We start from the raw sequence: 20959 nt of genomic DNA, 5'->3' as shown, positions 1-20959 counted from the left end.
AATGTGTATTGGTCGGGTTGGAATGTCAGGTTTTTTTTTTTTTTTTTTTTTTTAGTTCAGATGCACTAATGGCAATCATCCCAAAATAGGGGATATAGTAAGGGATCTAATGATACTTTTGTAAAACCTCTTGTGTCTCGGCACTGTAGTGTAGGTGCATTGGAGTGTTTTTTGTCTTTTCTAGCAATGTCCTTTAGAATTTCAGTGCAAATTTTTCATCTGTCATCACAGACTTTTTCTCATGCAAGGGTAGCAAATATATCTGCATGCAATGTAACAAGACAGGATCTCTCTCATATAGAAAGCTGGATTGGGATTAGAGCTGCAACTAGCAATTATTTCATTATCAATTAATCTGTCTATTATTATTATTATTATTATTATTTTGATTAAGTGATCAGTTGTTTTCTCCATAAAATATCAGAAAATGGTGAAAAATGTTGATCACAATTTCCCACAGGCCAAGGTGATATCCTAAGTCTTGTTTCATCCTAAACAACAGTCCACAACTCAAAGATATTTAGAGGACTAAAGGAACCAGAAAATATTCACAGTTGAGAAACTGAATGAAGAAGTGATTATTAAAATAGTTAACCAATGATTGGACTAATCACTGCAGCTCCAGTTTGGATTTGGTGTTTTGTAAAGGCACTAACAGTTCCTGAGACCAGGTAAGAATTATACATATTACTGAACAATGACAAAACCATGAGCAACCAAATAAACAAATCACCTTTATTAGCCTTCATGAATTCTTCCATATTCACCAGTAATGCCTCTATAACAAAAAACTCTCTACATGAATAAGAAGGTTGCTCTACGCTAAACAGCACAATTTCACTGGCAAACAAAAATATAGCTGTCAGCACAGCACAATTTAAATATATCATAGTATTTATGATGGGAAAGGGTGCATGAAATGAAATAAATAGATCTTTGAAAATGGGTGGGAGGAGTTCACGACTACAGTGTTTTTCAAGGGAAACTTCATAAATGAAGTGCTGAACTGAACGGATGAGTTAGTAAGAAGCTTTTACGTGGTTAAGGGGCTTAAAGTGCACAATTTCTCATAAGAGTAGGTAGGTACGTACTGGATGAAATAATTGCTTTCAGCCAAGGAATCTGGATCATTATGATTTGGATTTGGATTATGGATTGACAACAGATAACATTTAAATATTTATAAAAAAAAAAAGGGGAAAAAAGCCTTGACATAAAAATGGCCTTGCCAAAGCAAAACAGGTGGCCGTCTTCAGTGATATGTAGAAACTGTGCAACAGAAGATGCTGATCAATTAGCATAATTTCATGAATGTATATTCTTTAGACACATCAGTTTGACTAATTCAAAAACAAAACAAAACAAAAAACAAAACAAAAACAGAGCCAAATAATATAAATAGTAGTGAAAAGCTGATTCTGTTTTTGCAAAAGATGCACTGCAGTTTGTTTCCACCTCCCTCCAACAGAGGACAGTAAAGGCCATTAAAAACACTGACATTCAGCCAATACTACATTCTAAGACACAGTAGATTCATATTTTAATATGTTCATCCTCTCAAAAAAGAAAGACACAGTCACACCTACAATGTCTGCACTTATTAGAGCTATCTGTAGAGTTCCTATTCCACCAGCCCAACAAACATCAACGATAAGGGCCCCCTGTCCTCTTTGTCATTACTTAATGCCATTCAGTCCACACTTAGCTTAGACCATCATCCAGTAAAAACAGCTGAAGAGAAGTTAGGTAGCACCATATTAAGGGTTCAAATGGTTTACAATCAACGAGACTCTGTAAGTGAGACAGACTATTTAGTGTCTCATTTTGCAAAGTCACGCTGATTTTGGAGGCGAAAATTCCTTAGTTAAAGAAGCCAAGTTCTCCCTGTTTCCTTTGCTTCTCCCGTGAGGACGAAACAAAATAATAATAATAGAAAAACAGTCTTGCAAGGAATGGGGGCTCCATTAACATGCTGCTTATGACAGAGGGATAAAAGAGGAGTCGGAGGATTTGGGGGAATGCAGACGGCTAATGCCTCTTTCCTTTCACAGTCTTTCCTCGCTGTCACTCTCTTTTCCCCCTCCACATTTCATTTTGTTCTCCTTAGTGACTGTCCAATGGACCCGTTTCCGTGAGAACCGCAGCATCACTTTACCTCGGTGGGCTTTTTGAAAAAGACTTGAAAAACAGATGTGACAGTGTGTTTGTGTGTGTGTGTTTGTGCACATGCGTCTTTATGTATGTGTGTGTGTGTGTGTTGGGGGGTGTACCTAAGGCTTATGGTATGCAGTGCAACTTCCATGCAATTTGTTAAATTCTTACTGTTGCTGTGTCACCAAACCCATATGGAACATTTCCAATGATGACGCAATCCCAGTTCATGAATTTCATTGGATGGAACTCAAGAACAACTCAGCTGCAGGTAACCAAATTGCATGAAAAAGTTTCACATGTAACCTTGGCCTTAGTAACGATTTCATGAACTTTAAGTGTGACATTCTTAATATTTAGCACTGAAAAGAAATTCATCTTTTTTCTGTGTGTATGCTTGCTTGTGTATCGCTGGACTGCAGAGAGCTCAGTACAAAATCTTTCTTCCTGTCTCTCCAGATGTTTCTCTGTATCTGTTTTCCTCTAGACAAATGCCTCAGACTTGTCAGACCCATTGATTTTGATGTAGATCTTTGCATTGTTTTGCTTCTCCTCCTGCTCTCTGTGGAGCATGTGCCTATAGCAGATCAGGTAGAGAGGCAGCAAGAAACCCAGCATGCTGAGACCAAGAAGACCAACGTTGACCTAAGGGGAAAACACTACAATTAGCAAGGATCAAAGGCTTCAAGAAATACTGCACTGATTTTCTGACTAACCTACTGAGACAAGATGGTTGATACCATTTTCACCTCTGTACATCCAGTGGTTTGGTTCCAGTGGATTCATGTTTGCTTAGCATAAAGAATTCTATGGGAATTCTATGGGAATCATGTATATTTGAAATACACATCTTGAGACATTTTAGGAGTAGTAAGATGATGGAACTGTAACCGCTGAGCACATTTATCGTTCAGGCTATAGCAGTGATCGCGCATTTCTGAAGGTACTCAGGTATATCTGGCACAAATTGTTTTTTCTTTTTTCTTTTTTTTTTTATTCCAATATGTGTATTTCAAATACATATGATACATCGTGTAAGTAAGACAGCTTCGGACTTGCTATGAGGTTTATTTTTTCACTTTGACAGGGCTAGGCTAATGACTCCCATAGACTAATATGAAATGCTACCCAATGGAACCAAACCACTGGACATGCAGAGGTGAAAATAGTATTGAACATTTTCTCAGTCTGGGTAAGTCGTAAAAAGGGTATTTTTTCCAAAACGTTGGAGAATTCCCTTAATTTGTCCATAAGTGTGTGAGCGTCTTGTGTGTATTCATACCCAGAGTGGGTCTCCCTCCAGGGGTCCCATCATGGCCATAAACAGCGGCTGCTGCAGCAGAGCAAACAGAGCGCTGACCAGAGACTGCATGCCTGTCAGACTGCCGAACTGGGAGGAAGGATACCTGGAGAGAGAGAGAGCAGGCTCAGTGGCTCAGATTTCAGCTGCATCGAAACAGACGCCAGACATGCATGATTATAATGTAAGGACGTGAATGATGTGTGTGTGTGTGTGTGTGTGTGTGTGTGTGTGTGTGTGTGTGTGTGTGTGTGTGTGTGTGTGACAAGATTTTAGAGAGCGCAGTGGCACTTACACAGCAGCATAGAGGCCTCCGACAGCTGAGTGAATGAATCCTCTCACCACAGTGTGTAAGACAAATGACACAATCTGAGAAAGTAAACAGAATTTAGTCAACTGACTGGTTTCACAAGGGCCCCAAAGCTATTGTCTTTCTTTTACTAGCAGATTGACAGTGTGCAAAGATGGAATAATAATGTAAGGAAATATCTATTTCAACTATTATTTTAACAAACTATACGTCACCACTTGTGACAGGCTCATTGACTGCATTCAGTGTATATCATGGGAAAATTGTTAACATAAATGACACTACTGTGAATTTTTATTGCATTGTCTATGTGAGGTACAGGTTTTTTTTTTTTTTTTTTTTTTTTTTTTTTACTGTGTTTTAGCACTAAGTTCATTTTGACCAATACATAATGGTAATATACCATATCTATCTATCTATCTATCTATCTATCTATCTATCTATATATACACACACACTAAAGAGAGTTGCATACACATTTTTTTTTTGTACCATTCTATTCCTAGATGTTGGAAATCATAAATACCTGAATCATTATGCATCCATATGGTGTTGGCAATTTTGACTATTATGTATTTGTCTGTATCTGCTGTCAATAGTCTGTAAAATGCTACAATATGATCAATAACTTTGAAATAGCAGTTGCTCAAAATTGCATAACAAGAGACTGGTTGTGTTGCCACTGTACACTGATGGCCTGTGTGTATCAATAATGAGTGAAATGGACCGCTCACCTGCAGGGGCAGATTGGGCACAAGGCAGGTGACTCCAAATCCCACCAACAGAACGTTAGTGAGGATGAACGCTCGCATGGCATTGGTCACCTTCTGGATCTTTCTATCTCTGCGCTTTTTCTTGGGCTCACTCCTAGCATTTACAAGAAAGCAGGAGCAGGAGAGACAGGTCACATTATGGGCATTTCTACACAATGTATAAATATGAGCTTTTTCAGAGCCTTTTGATTAAAATCCCATGAGGCTCAGCTTGCTATTCAAACTCATGTGGGAACCAGCGAGCCAGTTTAGAATTTCTTTTACCTGATTTTTATGCTTGTAAATTTACATTACATTGAAGAAAAGCTTTCAGTCAATTCACTGGCATTGCACAAACCTATAATGTCTTGGCTGTGCCTCATACCTGTGGTGTCACCACTGTACTTGTGTGTCCAACATTTGTCCAACATACCCCATTGTCCCTATACCCCATCATGACAAATAACCATGCAAAACGTCCGGGCCTACAAATGGCAATGGATTCATGTCAGTCTAAGGGGCAAACTGAAATGTGACTCACTTGCATAGATCCTTTTCTTCATCTTCTCCATCAGAACACTCCTTCAGCTTCCAGTCCATGATCTGGCCGATCACTGGCGTGGTCATTAGACATAGAAGCTGCAGCACGCCGAAGATAGAGGAGTACAAACTCACTGTGAGAGAAAACAAAGGCAAGGATGAAAACCAGGAAAAAGACTGGTAAAAAGAGAGAGAGAGTGCAATGAATATGATAAATTGAGGGAAAACGAGGTAGAGAGGAGTATAGAAATAGAGGGGTGAGAGAGGGGTGGGGGGAAAGTAAGAGCTTGGTAGTTCAATTTTCCTAGTTAATGACTACAGTGTCCAGTTAATTATTAGTCCTAGTCAGCAGAGTCATATGAAGGGAAATAATAGGGGGCATTGATGAAAGTTTTAATGTTTTGAGAAGATGTGTTTGTTTAAAAGTAAATTATAGCATCTTTATGAGTGTTCTGCTTTGGGAGTACTGATAAATGAAAAATGACTCATGTGACTGTTCAAATGACAGGTGACCTTTTACTCTACCAGGGGGCAAAGTTAGTTAATAAGTGCAACAAATGACACTTGGTGGGGGTTAAGGTGAATGCTGAATGGCAGCTCAAGGACTGGATCACTGACAGATTTATGGACAGCAGCAAAGGTGAGACACAGTGACATAATGATGATAGGTCAATTAAAAAAAAAAAAAAAAAAAAAAAAAAAAAAAGATAAAAGTGCTAGTGCATTTAATACATTATGAGAGTTAGATTGTGATAACAGGCTAAGGTTAAATGTTAATTATCATTAGTTTTAACAGTCTAAAGCTAAAGTTAGTCTATCCATATATGTAATAGGCCTGTATTCTTACCAACTTCCATTCTTTCCACTGAAAATGCAATTACAGCCAAGTAAGCTTGATTGCTTAATCATATTGGCTGCATGTTATTTGGCAGTCTATATGCACCACATAGCAAACAGTTTAAAAACAAAATGTCTTGTTGTGCTGGCATCCATGTGGTTAAGAATTACAACTTTAGCAGAGCTTTACGTTTTTTTTTTGTTTGTTTGTTTGTTTTAAAACCACACACACACACACACTTTCCGACATACCTGTTGTGAGGTCTCCATCACTGAGGGACTCTAAGATGCTGTTCATGGCTCCCATATAGAAAATAAGACGCAGCTGTGTGATGGACATGGTCACAAGACTGAGTAGGAAGATGGGGGTGATGATAGTTTGCATGAATGACTGGGCTGCAGATGAAGAAAGAAGAGGAAAACAAGAAAAGTTTGTGTGTTTGTCTGTGCATCAGAGACAGGGAGAGCAATTTATGCTCACAACAAATTGACATTGAAAAGGCAGTTTCTGGACCACTGACGGTCATTCTTACATTCTTCTTGGGGCTTGCACTCCACCTCGAGGTCCATGGTGGAGAGGCAGAGCTTGTGGCCGTCCTTAGTGGTCAGCTCCCTCTGCTTCAAGCTGTTGCCGACACTGAGACGACGTCCCACCGCGGTCACCTGACGGTAGAACTGCTTCCCAGTGATCTTGTGGTCGAAGCCCAGCAAGCTGGACTTGACACTGAAGCAGAGACACGGAGGTGAGGGGGGTGATCAAAGAGGAAACAGGACAGAGATGGGAGATTTTTTAATCACAAAATGCCTAGTCTCTACACTGAAGTAAATCATCATCATCTAAATCATCTATATGCATACTCTAAAGATGAAATAATGACATAAATGGATGTCACATTAAACATTCCTATGCTAGTATGACAGATGCAAGGAATATATAGTTAGTTATAGTTATAGTTTCCTTTGTGGATAAATTCCCCCCTCTGCAACTGTAACACACAGTTTTCTGATGATCAAGCTAAGTCAAAAGTGTGCATTTAAACAAGGATGTAACTTCTTCCACAGTAATGGGGTCAGCTGACATTGTGCAACTCAGTTACATTATTCATTACCAGGCTGACTTTGACCAGGAATTTCACGTGGCACTGCAATCCACATTTTATTGCACATATTGCATAAAATCCCCTTGTCAGAGAATGTCAAAATGGGGATGCATGTTCTTCATGTCTGAAGCCCTCTCTATGTGAGACGCTTATATCCTAGGCCTTTCGAAATATGCATAGCCCATATCTTGCTGTGTGCATATGTGACTCTGTGTGTGACTGTCCATATCTGTGGTAGGTAACTAACGTGTAGTCCATGTCCTCTGGTCCTGGGAACGGCTCCAGTGGCCAGTTGAAGAAGCAGTTCATGAAGACCAGGCCGGCACAGGATGCCCACACTACCAGGATAGTGATGAAGGGCACACCAAAGTCATAGATCACCTGTGCATGACAACACACAACAAATAAACACAAAATGTACAGAGGGAAAACAGCAAAGGAAATCCAGAGTCAACAACAGAGCCAGCAACACTAGACAGTGTTCATGGTTCATGGTAAAATAGGTGTAAATGTGCACTACGGTTTCAGGATTTATAAATATGTGAAGTATACATATGCTGTGTGTGGAATAAGTATATAAATATGTACACATAAATATGTTTAGGTATACATATTTTGAAACAAATAGAATAGTAGAATAAGGAGCATCAGCGCACTAGTGTCAATAAAATGACACTTGATTCATGAAAATTATGGAAACAAGTTGATTGGCATTGGAAACAAGTGGGATTATCTCATCCCACTGACAGATTTTTTTTTTACTTGTTTGAAGAAAAACAAGACACTAAATGATTTGTTAAGATGGAGATTTTTTTTGCAGTGTAGTGCTAGTAGATACTGTCCAAATACTAAAATATTCCTACAGAAGAGTCTTCTATAGAAAACACTGTCACTGTCTAATGAATATTTGGATAATGTTGTGTTTGTTACCTTGATACCAGGGAAGGTGACTGCCGAGGAGGCGTAGGAGCCAATCATCAGGGCGATGAAGGTGGAACGAAGATCACCAAACATGTTTGGCAGCTAGGAAGCGAGGATTGCAAAAGGAGAGGAAGTGACAGAGAGAGCGAGAGAGACAAACCAGTTAACTACATCATCACATCATGGAGTTGATCTCACAATAATCTGTAGTATTTTACCAGTGGAACAAGATAAATGTCTTGGTGCACGTTGGGTGGAAAAGGTACATCTGTGCTCCCTTTGCTAAAATCGTGTTGGTTTTTGCTGTGGTTGTGTGTAAACTTGAGGCTGGGGACAGATTGAGTATCGCACAGTATGGAATGGCGCACTATGGTTAGATTGGAGTGCGGAAAACAATTTGTGAGCCCACAAGGCTCTACAGAAGGAATATGACAAAATGTCAATGATACAGTGGCATGCAACATCAGTCTGAGCCATAGAAACAAACATAACAGAGCACATAGCTTTCCGGTACATGATACAAACATATAGAGCTGAGCAAATCTAATCTGTATAGCTGAGACACTCAGGTGGCTTGACTGGGTGTGAGACTGAAAGAGCACTTTTTTTCTCGTCCCTCTTCAGATGCCATATTACCAAGAGAAAGAAACAAACGCAAGTTGTGAGAAGAAATGTGGAAATCAGAAGATAGAGGGTGGCAAATCATCCAGTTACACAAAAGCATTCACATTCAATATTCTGCTGTCAGCAGACTGAGCAACAACAAGCAAACTCGATTACATAACACTGGGAGGACAGAGACAGAGATGTGTTTGGAAAAGTGAGAGAGAAGGCATGCACACTGAAGTAGCTTGAACTTTGTTAGCTGGCACTTTAGAGAAAGAGCTCCCAGAGTAGTTACTGCCATTCAACTTTGGTGTGCCAATTCAATAATGCAAAAATCAAAAAGGACAATATTTTAGAATAGATATTATCAGTGAATCACATGTTCATGAACAGCTGCAAAGTTTTGTGAATCTCATGTTGTTTTTAAAGACTGATTATAGCTACACTCTCAGGATATTAGAGGAAAACAGTCACTACCTCTAAACTGGACAAAGTTACAAGTGGGAAGGTGACCTGATAGCTGACATTGGCTTGGAGCCAGTGGCAGCCCCTGAAGGCCACTGATTATTACCCAACATCCCTCTGACTCACACTGAGCTGAGTGACTGTGAGCCTTTGGTGGGATCATGATCAAGTAGTAAAGGAGAGTAATGATTAACCCACTGCTGAAGTTTTAAAAAGAATATCAATTACCAAAGGAGGAGAAGGAGGGAAAGGAGGCAGAGAGGGGCAAAAGTTTTATGCACAGGACCAGGGAAAAAAACAAAGCCCTAACTCTTGGTTTTACTGCATCACTGACATTCACGTCAGTGGCGGCAGCTGACAGATATCCAATGAAAGAATGAAAAACAAAGAGATTTAGGTAGAAGCAACAACCTTAGCCTAAAAGATGAGAGATGCAGCTTAGTGAGATATATAGCAAAGAGGCAATTTATTGTGAGATTTACTGGGGGAGTGCCCCTCTCTAGTGAACAGCATCACCATGGTACAGCCCTGGACTCCTGTGTGGGTCACTACAGGCTGAGCCGATGGGAAGGGGAGGGGACCGGGAGGATGAAGAAGAGTGGGGAAAGAATGTGGAGGAAAGGTGAGGGGTCGACCCTGTGAACTTGTGTGAATCCCAAGGACTTTGTTTTTTTTGCTCTGTCTTTATTTCATATATATGACAGTCTTCTCAGTGTTTTTCAACATGGACATCTCTCCCCTGAATCCCCCTGAGAACAACTTTCTCCCTTTCTTTCTTAATTATGTCTCTGATTGCATTGCATCTTTTTCTTTTTATTATACACAAGATGCATCTGCAAAAGAGACTTTGATCTCAAAGTGTTCCCCAATTATGCACTACTAATACCCTAGTTTCCAGTTGCTTATTAATTTATTTGCTGTCTATTGGCCACATAACTTTAAGTGTGTGTGTGTGTGTGTGTGTGTGTGAGAGAGAGAGAGAGAGAGAGAGAGAGAGAGAGAGAGAGAAAGAGAGAGAGAGAGAGAAAGGGAGAGGTTAAAGGACTGTCAGTTGTTTCGTTGTTCTTATTTGACACACAATAGTGAGGGGACAGGGTTGGTGGAGGCAGCAGACGCAGCAGAAAACTGATAATGAACTGTCGCTTCAACCCCCCCACCCGCTCCCCACCCCCCCAGTTCCTCGTCCTGTTGTCCACAGGAACACAGAGTGCAGTGTACGCAGCCAAAAAAACAGACCCAGAACAGGAGACAGCATGGGATGCCAGAAAAGAGGGGGGGGGGGGGCGTTTGAGCAGGCAGGGAGCCACCAATAAACACAACCAATGATAGAACAGACGCAGGGACACAACAACCTGTGAAGATGAAAGAACCTGCATCTGGACAAACATAATGTGTGGCAGGTGCAAAGCCTCCAGAACAAGGGGATTATTATGAAGTAGATGCAAGCGTGCGTACACACTTACTGTGAGAGAGGTGAAGGTCATGCACATGCCCCCAAAGCCATTGAAAGTTAGGGCGATGAAGATGAGGACAGAGAGTTCTGCAAATGACACAAATATTACCTCATCTGACTCTTACAACAAACTACTGCAAGCAAAACAAGTGCTGTGACGTACACACAAGTTCATATGTGCACCACTCACCATCAGGTTTGTAGGCTCCGTAAGCAATGAGGAGACAGGAGAGCCCAAAGCATGTGCTAAAAAGAAAAGAAAGAAATATTCATGTCAATAATCTTTCCCAAAAATTTTTACTGGCCATTTAAATACACATTGAAAAAAAAAAATCTCAATCTTCCTCAGACTTTTAGCTAAATGCCCATGCTACATGCATGATCAAATTATTCAACAATAAACTGCATGATTTTCACATATTTTTACATCAAAATCCCATTACTTTTACTTCCTGAAAACTGTGTATCTCAATACAGGGCTAAATGATGCAGCAAAAATCAAATATCACAATATGTTTGACTGAAAACCTTAATATCGATATTGTGGCAATATTGTAAGAATCACTATTGGTGCTTCCATAAGATATTTACACACAAGAGATTTTTGATATGCAATTGGATATAAAGACCAAGCAGGTTATGGCAATGATAAAACAGCTAGAGCAGTCTGATGAGTTTAGAATTGCATTCTTTTGCTGCAATGCAGCCTTTTGAACACTAATGCCATATCACAATATTACAATATCCAGAATCCCGGACAATACCTAGTCTCATGACAGTCTGATGACATAGAACTAGGCAATATCTAGTCTCATATCATCATATTAGCTCAGATACACTAGGTCACTAGTCTCTTTTAAATTTCCTCTCAAAACTTGGTGGTTTGTTTGTTTTTATTTATACTGTTTGTAATGTTTCATACTTTTTTTTTTGTTTTGTTTACTGTGTTATTCCTATTTATTTAATCCTATAAATTTTATTGTCTTTACATCTTCTACGCTCATGTCCGTTTTATCTACTTGGTAAAGTTTTTAATTCCTTCCTGTAAAGCACTTTGTAACATTGTTTAAAAAAAAGTACTGTATAAATAAAGTTTCTTATTATTATATTGATGTAATGGCAATAAAACATCTAGCCCTATCATAATTGCTCTCTCTGTATCTCAGTTCATATAAATATAAACTTCAACCAATAAAACCATCAGATTTCTCTCTTTTCCCTGCCTACCTGCCCAGCAGTCGAAGTTTGCGAGGCCCGTATTTATCCATGACGATGCCCAGTGGCAGGGTGATGGCCGACAGCAGGAAGGAGCCCACAGTGAATGCAAGATTCAGCATCTCATCCTGCTCCTTGCAGATCAGCCAGCCGTTCATCCTCATGGGCCCGTTCATAGGGACCAGGGGTTTCATCTCCACCCCGTCTCCCAGGCCCACAACAACACCCTCAGCCTCTGGCTCGTAGTAGTCGATATACTCGTCATCAGCTACTGGAGTCACCAGCGGCAGGGAAATGTTGTGGTCAGAGCTGTTACCTGAAAGGTGGCACAAACGGAAGGAAGAAAAACAGACAAGGTGTTACATCTGCCCTCATGTCTTCCACTTCTCCCTAATTGGCTCACTAGGAACTGGTGTGTGAGGACCAGTTTGTCTAGAGCCACACCAGCTGGAACAGTTTCAACTCTCTATATAAGCTCAGCTCTGCTCCTCATTTCTTGTCAGATCCTTGCCGTAACCTGTGTGCTCTCTGTCCGCAGTTCTCCATGCCTGGACCTTGCCTAGCCTTGCCAGCCCAGCCAGCATAATCTACGGCCCCCAGTTTTGGCCTGTTTCTTAGTTTGTAGTTTTTGCCTTTCTGTTGTTTTGCCTGGCTGGTAATTAAACTTCTGTTTTTGTATTAATCCTGCCTGTGCGTGTTGAGTCTGCACTTGGATTCAAGATTGACTATTCAACTTAACACAAGGTTTAATGTAAGCTGTGTTTTGGAACATTAAAACACATTAACATTAGTTCAAACCTTGCATTAGTTGTTTAGATTGCATTTCTGGTGCTGTTGTCTTGTTTTGCAGTGTAATTCTAGTTTTTTAGTCAGCACAGAGAGCAGCTGCAGTTACAGTTGAGTTAATTAATTACTAATTGGAGAAAGAAGTGTGCTCTCCCTCTTTAATGCTGGATTTCTCCATGTATATTTGTTCAACACAAGTCTACAAAGAAGCCCTTGCTCTTTTCCTTTCAGGAGCAGATACTGAAACTGGATAACTAATGCTTCTGTTTAAAAAAATAATTTTAAATGACATTGTAGCTGTGCTGATGTGATTTAACTGGATCACTTTTGACTAGTTAGCCATGGAATAACTAAAATACAACATCAAACAGCACAATAGCACCAGACACTGGGGCTGTCCCCATATAAAGCTTTCTTTGGCTGTCCAAATCCCCTGATTAATCAATTCATCATCTCCTAAACATAAACAAAATAAATAAATATAAAACTAAAAACTTTTTTGACCTGGCATTGCTTAGTTCAGCAACCAACCATTTCTGTGTAGTTTGTGTTATGGTCGCTCAGTTGTTGTTGAGTCCTGCATCATGGTGAAAAATGGTGTAAATTGGTGTAAAATTGCAGCCACTAAAACTATTTAAGCCAAAAATCAGCATTTACTTCCACAGATGTATGATTAAACATATTATTATCTTGCAGATTTAAATGAATCCACGTTACTTCAAAAAACATCTTTTCTGGTTAATCAACTGGTCAAAAGTGAATCGCAAATGCAAACTTGTAAACAGTGTTAATGTGTTTTAGTTTGGAATGCCCTTTTAATGGCAAATACCCACGTTATTTATTGCTATATGCTCACACAACTTGACATTTGCAAAGAACTTTGCCGGTTTGTTGGCTGAGAGTACAAGTGGGAAATATGTCAGGCTGCCAAAATGTGACTATTTTCCTCAGAAGTCGTAAATCTAAGTTCTTCCAGCTGGTAAACAAGTGTCACACATAAAGGTGGAGCGGAGTGAATAATGTATGACTGTGTGAGTTTCACTTCAGCTGTGTGCTCCTTATCATAGAGATGCTGTTTGAAGGTGGCAACTCTGCTTATTCGCAGGATCCTGATACATCAGCAGCTCCTGGTCACGTGTGCCCTGAACATGTGCAAGGGTATGCCCTCACACAAATACATGCACACACACACGCATTCTATTATAACTAAAGGTCTGTGTATAACTGTATGCCACTATCTCTATGTCATTAGTTCTTGGCTGACCGCTCAATCTGACTAAACACAATCTAGCCACACCTAAGTAGAAAAACAACAAAAATCTGGGAGGGAGAAATGCAGAAAGGTAATCTGAGTTAAAGTGCTGCTGTGGCATAATTCATCATAAAAACAGCACAATAAGCACAGGGCAAAGTTGACTAGATACTTGTAAGTATGTGGGCAGTGGAGGTAGATAACAACTGAACAACAGAGATACTAGTCTTAACCTAAGATGTGTATGTGCATGTGTTTGCATCTTTCGAGTTATTTGCTTTGTTCAAATACTACTGTACCTTTCACTCTCACAAATATGCACACACAGATACATGCACGTGTACACACAAACATGCATCAAATTCAAAATGTTCCATTGGGACATAATTTTATGAGCTAAAAAACTAAATGTTGCTGCATATGTATATCAGTGTTTACTGTGTGTCTCCTTTCTGGAGTAAGACTATGAGCCACTGAACTTTCAACTTTATCCATTAAGTATTGTTGCCCCATGAAGCCAACTGTGGTAATATTGTGTGTTCACAAAGTTTTACGTCACCACACACTCTATTGGATTTGTACAAGAGAAGAAGAAAAATAAAATAATACACCGAGGAGAAATGTTTTTTTGTCCCTACAGGATTGAACAAATGGAAAGACCAAAGGCTCTGAACCTACATGGGTTGAATGAAATACTATTTGAAATTTATTATTAAGCCATGAAAGCCACAGCCATCAACATGCAAGGAGGTTTTTTGGGGAAAACACGGAAGCACAGCAGAGGATTGATCAGATTATCTATTTCCTCCATAACTCCATCATTTCTGCACACATTACTGTTCTCTGCTCCGCTGCCTCAACAGATGTTCTCTTGATTCCACTCCTTGACTCCTGCATGATATCAACTCCATACTTCCTTGTAGTCACGGGAGTAAAGCATGTGTGCCATCCCTGTGTGAAATGCCATGACGCGGTTCATAACAAAGTGCCAGAGGTTTCCTCAGGAAACTAGTTCATACTCTTTCAAATATGAAGAAGCAACATGGAAATTTACTGCTGGGTGAAGGTGAGACAAAAGAACTGTGTCCTAAAAAGCAAATATCATGGCACTGGGTACAGCAAGAAGACTGGACTGGATAGGATTGTATGAAATGAGCACAAAAGAGTTTCTGTGAATGGCCAAGAGCCACTGGACTGATTTTTCAGAGAAATGACACATTCATGTTATCTCGTGCCTCATGCACAACCTCTGATTAAAATAAGCTTAGCACCAAGCTAACACTATTAACATATTTGCTCTGGTCAGATAGCAGAAAAATGCGTGGGTGTCTGTGCCTGCGTTTTGGATTTGGCACTGTTCAGATAGTGCAAGTGCTTTTCCAGCAGAAGTGATAATGGCAGCAAAAGAAAAAGCATTGAGGATTTGGATTTTCTGAGGAATTTGGACAGTGTAAAACAGAAATATTCATTTCTTTGTCTCTGACTCGGTGATTATGTGTTCTCTTTTTGGTTTAACTATGCAGTAAACCTAATGTATGATGTGGCTGATGCAGTTCTTGGAAAAATTAAAACCCTAACAATACTGAAAGGATGTTATATAGTATTTAACTAAGAGGTGGCATCATCAGGAAAAAGAAAACCATGAGTGCTGAAAAATGCAGCTAGTACATGTGAATAATTGATTCTGAGAAGTTGCAGTCAATCACTATGAAAACAACAACAACAATAAATAACATATTTAGAGTATATTGGTGTGTAAAAACATGCAATAAATCAGCAACAGTGCTGCTTTTTTGAGCAAATCATCAAGGTAAGTCAGATTAGGCGGTAAGTCTCCCTTCCATAGATTAAATATAAAGCTAGAGGACTGTATGCCTATTTCCTGACATGACTGCACCTTAGCAATTGTCATGTGGAAAAAACTACAGAGCAGTCAAAGCAGACTAGTATGATGAGCCAGAAGGTTCAGTATGCGAAATTTTGTTGTTTGTGCTCATTAGTGTCAGTGGAAAAATACACTTCCATCATTTTTTCTTTGCACCATTTCCATTTACACTACGCAACATCACCAACAATCTGACTTTTGCTTGTTCATCACTTATCAGTCTACCATTTCTTCCCCCCGTCTCTTGCGCTTTACTGTTCACTTTTATCAGTGAACTTTAAACTTCCGTATTACCCGTAATAAAACGCCACTGAGGATCTTTCTGTCCTCCTGTCAGACATCACATGCCTGAAAGGAGCTGAACGGGTGCTGCTGTCCTCCCTGTTACATCATCAGAACAAGATAAGCGGGCTGTGTCAGCAACCATGGAAGTCACCTGTAGCAATGGATGCTCAATAATTACTTAAGTGGTGAGTCAGCTTATACTGAATGCATGCACCATGAAAAAAAAGACCTACGTCACAGCTGAAACATTTTCATTTTCCTAAGAGCTGGTGTACTCTTGGCCCTCTGATGTTGAATGAGTCTAGAATTTGGCCTTGAGTGTTATATTGACTATACAAGCTTTTAGATTGAATAACTCTATGTGGTCTTCTAGATGGTCATATTGTCAAATAACTGACTCATTTTGCATCATTGGTGTAGAGTAGTCGAAATGTACAGTAGATTAACTAAGAGTGTCCCCAATAAGAGTTAGACATACATGCTCCTAAAAATCAACAATCAGATAAGTCAATCCTGTAGACTCGCAAGAAGATTGGCCTGCAAGTAATGAGAGATAAAAACATGAATTTAGCAATCGGTATCCAATCTGCTGGCTCAGCAGCGCGCACCACCACCAGGACAGAGGCACCGCACAATGTCACCTAAGGTCCAGATAATGAGTCTGACCCCTTTTCCTCTCTCATGTTTCCTTTAGCTTAATCTCTCAGCCAATCTCCGTTTTACCAAAAGCATGTCCTGACTGACTGGAGCCACTGTGTGCATCAATCCCACCTTTGTGCTTAAAAATACAAAGCACCTGCCTCACTTTGGTCAAACTGAAAGAGAGAGAAGTTAATTCTGGTATAATGCTGATATCTGTCTGTGGGTTAGAAAGACAGACACTTCAAGATTCCTTCTCTGCTGATTCAGACAGCCAATCAATCCTTCTGGCTGTACCCTTTCAATAAGTCTGCTGCCATCTGTTTGATTTAGCTGGACGTGCTGATAAAGGAAAAATCCACCCAAAAACCCTTACAGGGATTGTGATTTACATTCCATTTCTGCTGTCATTTTGCGTTTTAGGATGTAATTCGTTTTTTTTTTTTTTTTTGGTAAATTAACCAAATGTGATGTACACGGAAAGCAGCTACAGCTACAGCAGAGCTTAATGGGAGAAAGAAGTGAGCTCTCCCTCCTCTATGCTGAATTTCTCCTTGTTTATATGTTTAACATTGTGCAAATTGGTCAGTTGGCACAAAAGAGCTTGCTCATTTATATTTTTAGGGGCTGAGATTGAAACCTGACAACTAACATATCAGTTTTAGATTTTAGTTTTATTTATGTATTTATTTAGGTCCTATTTCATGTCAGTCTAACTGTTCTAAGAATATCTTTCAGTAATGTAACTGGATTCACTTTTGGTTAGTTTGTCACAAAATAACAAAAATACAACATCGAACAACAATATGGCACCAGAAACACAATGTTAATCACCAATCCCTGTTTTAATGTATGTTTTAATATAAGTAATAATGTATTTTAGGCTTGAGTTTTATCTTCAAATTGCAGCACCATCAGGGGTGAGCAATGGAGGAGAGGAGATGTGCTCTTAAGATGTGACAGTGGAACCTCACTCTTTTATTCTGGGCCCCTCCACCCATCTTCAGCCCCGCTCTCTGTTTGATTTAACTGATTTAATTTAATCTCCCAAGTCCCTGAAAAATCTCAGGGCCCCTTTGGAAGACACTTATTATTCCTGGAGAATAGGAGAGGTAAAAGGCAGCAGTGTTGAATTACACTGAGTTTAATGGCTTCGTCCAGTTGAGGCAGAATGCATTCCAGACAACACTGATAGCGCCATTGGTCTTTAGATGAGGGCATGTTAAATAAAGCGCCCTCCCACCTTCTCCCCCCAATCAAGCTTGCAATTTACAAAGTGCTTCACAATCAAGACAAACAAAAGACACAGAAACAGGGTCTCACGAGGAAAGAAGGGGACACAGATATAGTCACAAGGGTTGGGAGAGGACACAAATCCTGCTCAGGTTAACGTCTTCAACCCTGCCGCTCCTTTCTGCAGTTTTGTCATTACAAATGCATGCTGCTGAGCTTTTCTCAAACCCACAGAACTTTATTTTAAATTCTAGTGGAGATCCCAAGGTTTCCAAAGATACCAAATAAATATCCTGTTGAATTACAGGAAAATATATACACGATGATGCACAAGATATCTATATATTTCACTCAGTTTAAAGGTGATGAAGCCTAAGTGAAGCATTACAGCCAGCGGATACACAATATGTGTGATATTGTCAAATAATATGGAGAAAAAAAATCTGACTTGAAGGTGCTTAGGGGGAAATTTGAGGGGAAACAGAGTTTAGTGGGTTTAGGGACAAATGGGTGAAGATGGGATATGAAACAGGGTCCAAGTTAATGACATTGGAAGCATGATCTGAAAATAGAAAAAAATCAAGTAGTAGTGGCTGTAATCCCTTTGTCATGCCAGAACAATATCAACTCACCCTCCTCGTTGCAAAGATAAGAGTAGAAGCCCTCTGACTTGAGCATGATGAGGAGCGATCCCCATCCCAACAGCACAGCGGAGAAGAGTAGATTCTCAATGACAGCGGTCACTGCCATCCACCAGCGCCTGGCAAAAGCTGTAGCCAGGGACGGAGCCATGGTTGAAGGGCAGAAGTGACAGGCAGAGTAAGGATGAACCAGAAGAAAGAGAGAGAATGATAGGAAGTGGATGAAAAGAGAGCACCCAGGTCAGGCACACACACAGAGAGAGAGTGCAGCAGAGGAGAAAAAGGTTGGAGTCCTTCTGGACTGGTGCTCAGGATGAAGGCTCCCTGCTCTGTGGAGGGAGAAGCAGCAAAAGGAAAGGGGGAGGTTTTTTCAGTTGGCCTTATTGAAAGAAAGAAAGGGGCAGTTTCTAAGATCACAAGATAAAGCCACTGAACTTTGAACCTGACTCTTGATCACTGGTTGCATGGGAATAAAATGTAAATGAACCTGTGTTGTGCTTTAGTGTGGAGTATCAATCAATCTCTGAAGAAGATGTTAGTAGTAACTAACCGGTATTAACAATGGATCCTTAAATATTAACATGAGAGAAACACCTATCTCTTCAACAAATATCACTGCATTACATTATAGACATTAATAGTTGCAGAAGCAGCCACAGTAGCTGATTTTCTACTGTTTTGTGGAAAAGGCAAACTGGTCCAAACTGGACTCAGTGAGAAAGTGGGGCTCTCTCGCCACCCCCTCATCCCGTGGCCCCTCTCTTTCTTCTGCACAACCCCTAAATGTCCTGTCAGGCCAATCGAACCGAAACTGTTCTCTGCAATTACTGCGGTGCATCCAAAACATGAAGGAGCTGCCAGACGGACAATAAACAAATAAGCACACACATCACCCCCCCCCCCAACTCTCTTTCTCACACACACACACACACACACACAGATAGACAAAGCTTTTGATCATGGGCTACCAACTAATAAGACTACGCATAGTTGCAAATCCCACAAAGGATAAAGCAGCAACTGAACACACCATCCATAAAAATTGATAGCCTGTCTATGCAGATCAGTTTTCTCATTTCACTGAAAAAAAAAAAAATCATTGTCATTATTCATTCAAAACCACATTCTCCACAATACAAAGGAAATTATAAAGACTCCATACCTTTTTGTTAGACGCACACTCCATACTGCACCACTATCCCAAAACTTATCTTGATGTGCTGCAGAAACTGCTCCTCATTTGGCTTGAAATGACTGACCAGTGAAAAGCCAGATTTATACTCAGCTGGACCTTACACAGCGCCCCCTGCTGGCCATTGACAGTTTGATGTCCGCACCTCGGCCACCCAGCAAACTCCAGCATCAGCACAAAACCAGAGACACATTGCTCAATATACAAATAATATAAATAATACTGTGGGGACTTATAGTTTTGGGTTTGGTATTTGTATCCAGCAGAACTGTTGTTGCCTTTTGCATGTTATTATAGGTGCATAGAAGAAGTATGAAGTGCAAATAGAATTTTGCCGGCTGGGGATGACTGGAAGCGCTTTATCAGGGCAAACAAAGTCGGATTTAAGACAAAACAAAACAGACTTGCTCGGGAGATTATTGGTGATCAACAGTGCAAACACCAAACAGTCTCAATCAATTGCTGGCACTGATAATGGGCAGAGACATAGTGAGGCTGATTGCTCATTGAGCTGTGATTCACAACTCACAGGTTCAAGCAAGTCTGGCTGGTTGCATAACTTACGATAAAAACCTGAGGTTGTAAAAACACACCTGTTGCGTCTTCATGAGGGCGCACTGGGATCTGCTGATGTAGCACAGGACTCTTCAGTCTCTCTGACGGCTGACTGCTATTGAGAGGGTGGGGTTGTGTTATTTCCTGTTGTCTTTGTACCCTGCATTTAATATTTGCCACCAAAGCGATCATGTCTTGGGACAATGCTCATCATGCATATTGCATAAAGACACACACAGCAATTAAGTCTTTAATGCTCCACTGATGTGATATAGACAGGGCTACAAATTCCTGGCAATGGTTAATCATTGGTTTCAGCCGCTTATATTGATTAAAATAAGGAATTTGGACTTTTTTTTCAGAAAGGCACACTTAGTTGACACGTGCCCGGCTTGGGTGGCACTGCCATTATTATCAAACCTTTAGCTGGTTCCCTGTGCATAATAATAACAACACTGAAAATAAAGATAGCCAAAACAACTTACTGCTGACCAGGGCGATTTTACCCAATAGAGCTGACCCTTTAATTGTGGTCTTGATTGGCTTTCACTTGCGCCATGCCACAGAAAAATGGGAAGGAAATGTACATCTTATTGTCCGTCAGAGACTTAAATGGTCAGCAAATGGACAACAAGCATCTGTGTCTAGCCAAGTCAGAAGTTCGAGGCAGCAGCAGCTCGATAAGGGGAAGAACTCAGTCTGAATCCATGATCAATACGCTTACTGATCATCCAGTGACTATACAACAGGATTTAAAATAATAATAATAATACTCACATAATACTGGTGTGGCAATTTGTAGAATTAATTTTACTGTGATCAGAGGCTTCTCAGATTAAAT

The 20959-nt window shown here is 40.2% G+C and overlaps 1 protein-coding gene across 1 annotated transcript; it reads right to left on the bottom strand.

Annotated features, from left to right (window-relative positions):
* Positions 1 to 714: 714 nt before the first annotated feature.
* Positions 715 to 19616, bottom strand: slc43a2b (solute carrier family 43 member 2b). Its single transcript, XM_030069518.1, has 15 exons — positions 19534 to 19616; positions 18363 to 18700; positions 11663 to 11966; positions 10626 to 10681; positions 10446 to 10522; positions 7921 to 8013; positions 7238 to 7371; positions 6424 to 6614; positions 6143 to 6286; positions 5901 to 5918; positions 5055 to 5187; positions 4496 to 4628; positions 3747 to 3820; positions 3434 to 3557; positions 715 to 2796 (listed from the first exon to the last, which is right to left on the bottom strand). Exons 2-15 carry the CDS (start codon positions 18520 to 18522, stop codon positions 2635 to 2637), a joined length of 1803 nt encoding a protein of 600 aa, XP_029925378.1. The 5' UTR covers positions 18523 to 18700; positions 19534 to 19616; the 3' UTR covers positions 715 to 2634.
* Positions 19617 to 20959: the final 1343 nt, after the last annotated feature.

This window comes from Myripristis murdjan, chromosome 14 (assembly GCF_902150065.1).
Source record: "Myripristis murdjan chromosome 14, fMyrMur1.1, whole genome shotgun sequence".
In the NCBI taxonomy this organism is placed as follows: Eukaryota; Metazoa; Chordata; class Actinopteri; order Holocentriformes; family Holocentridae; genus Myripristis; species Myripristis murdjan.
Note: the sequence above shows the minus strand (reverse complement) of the source record. Positions and strands in the feature narration are given on the sequence as shown.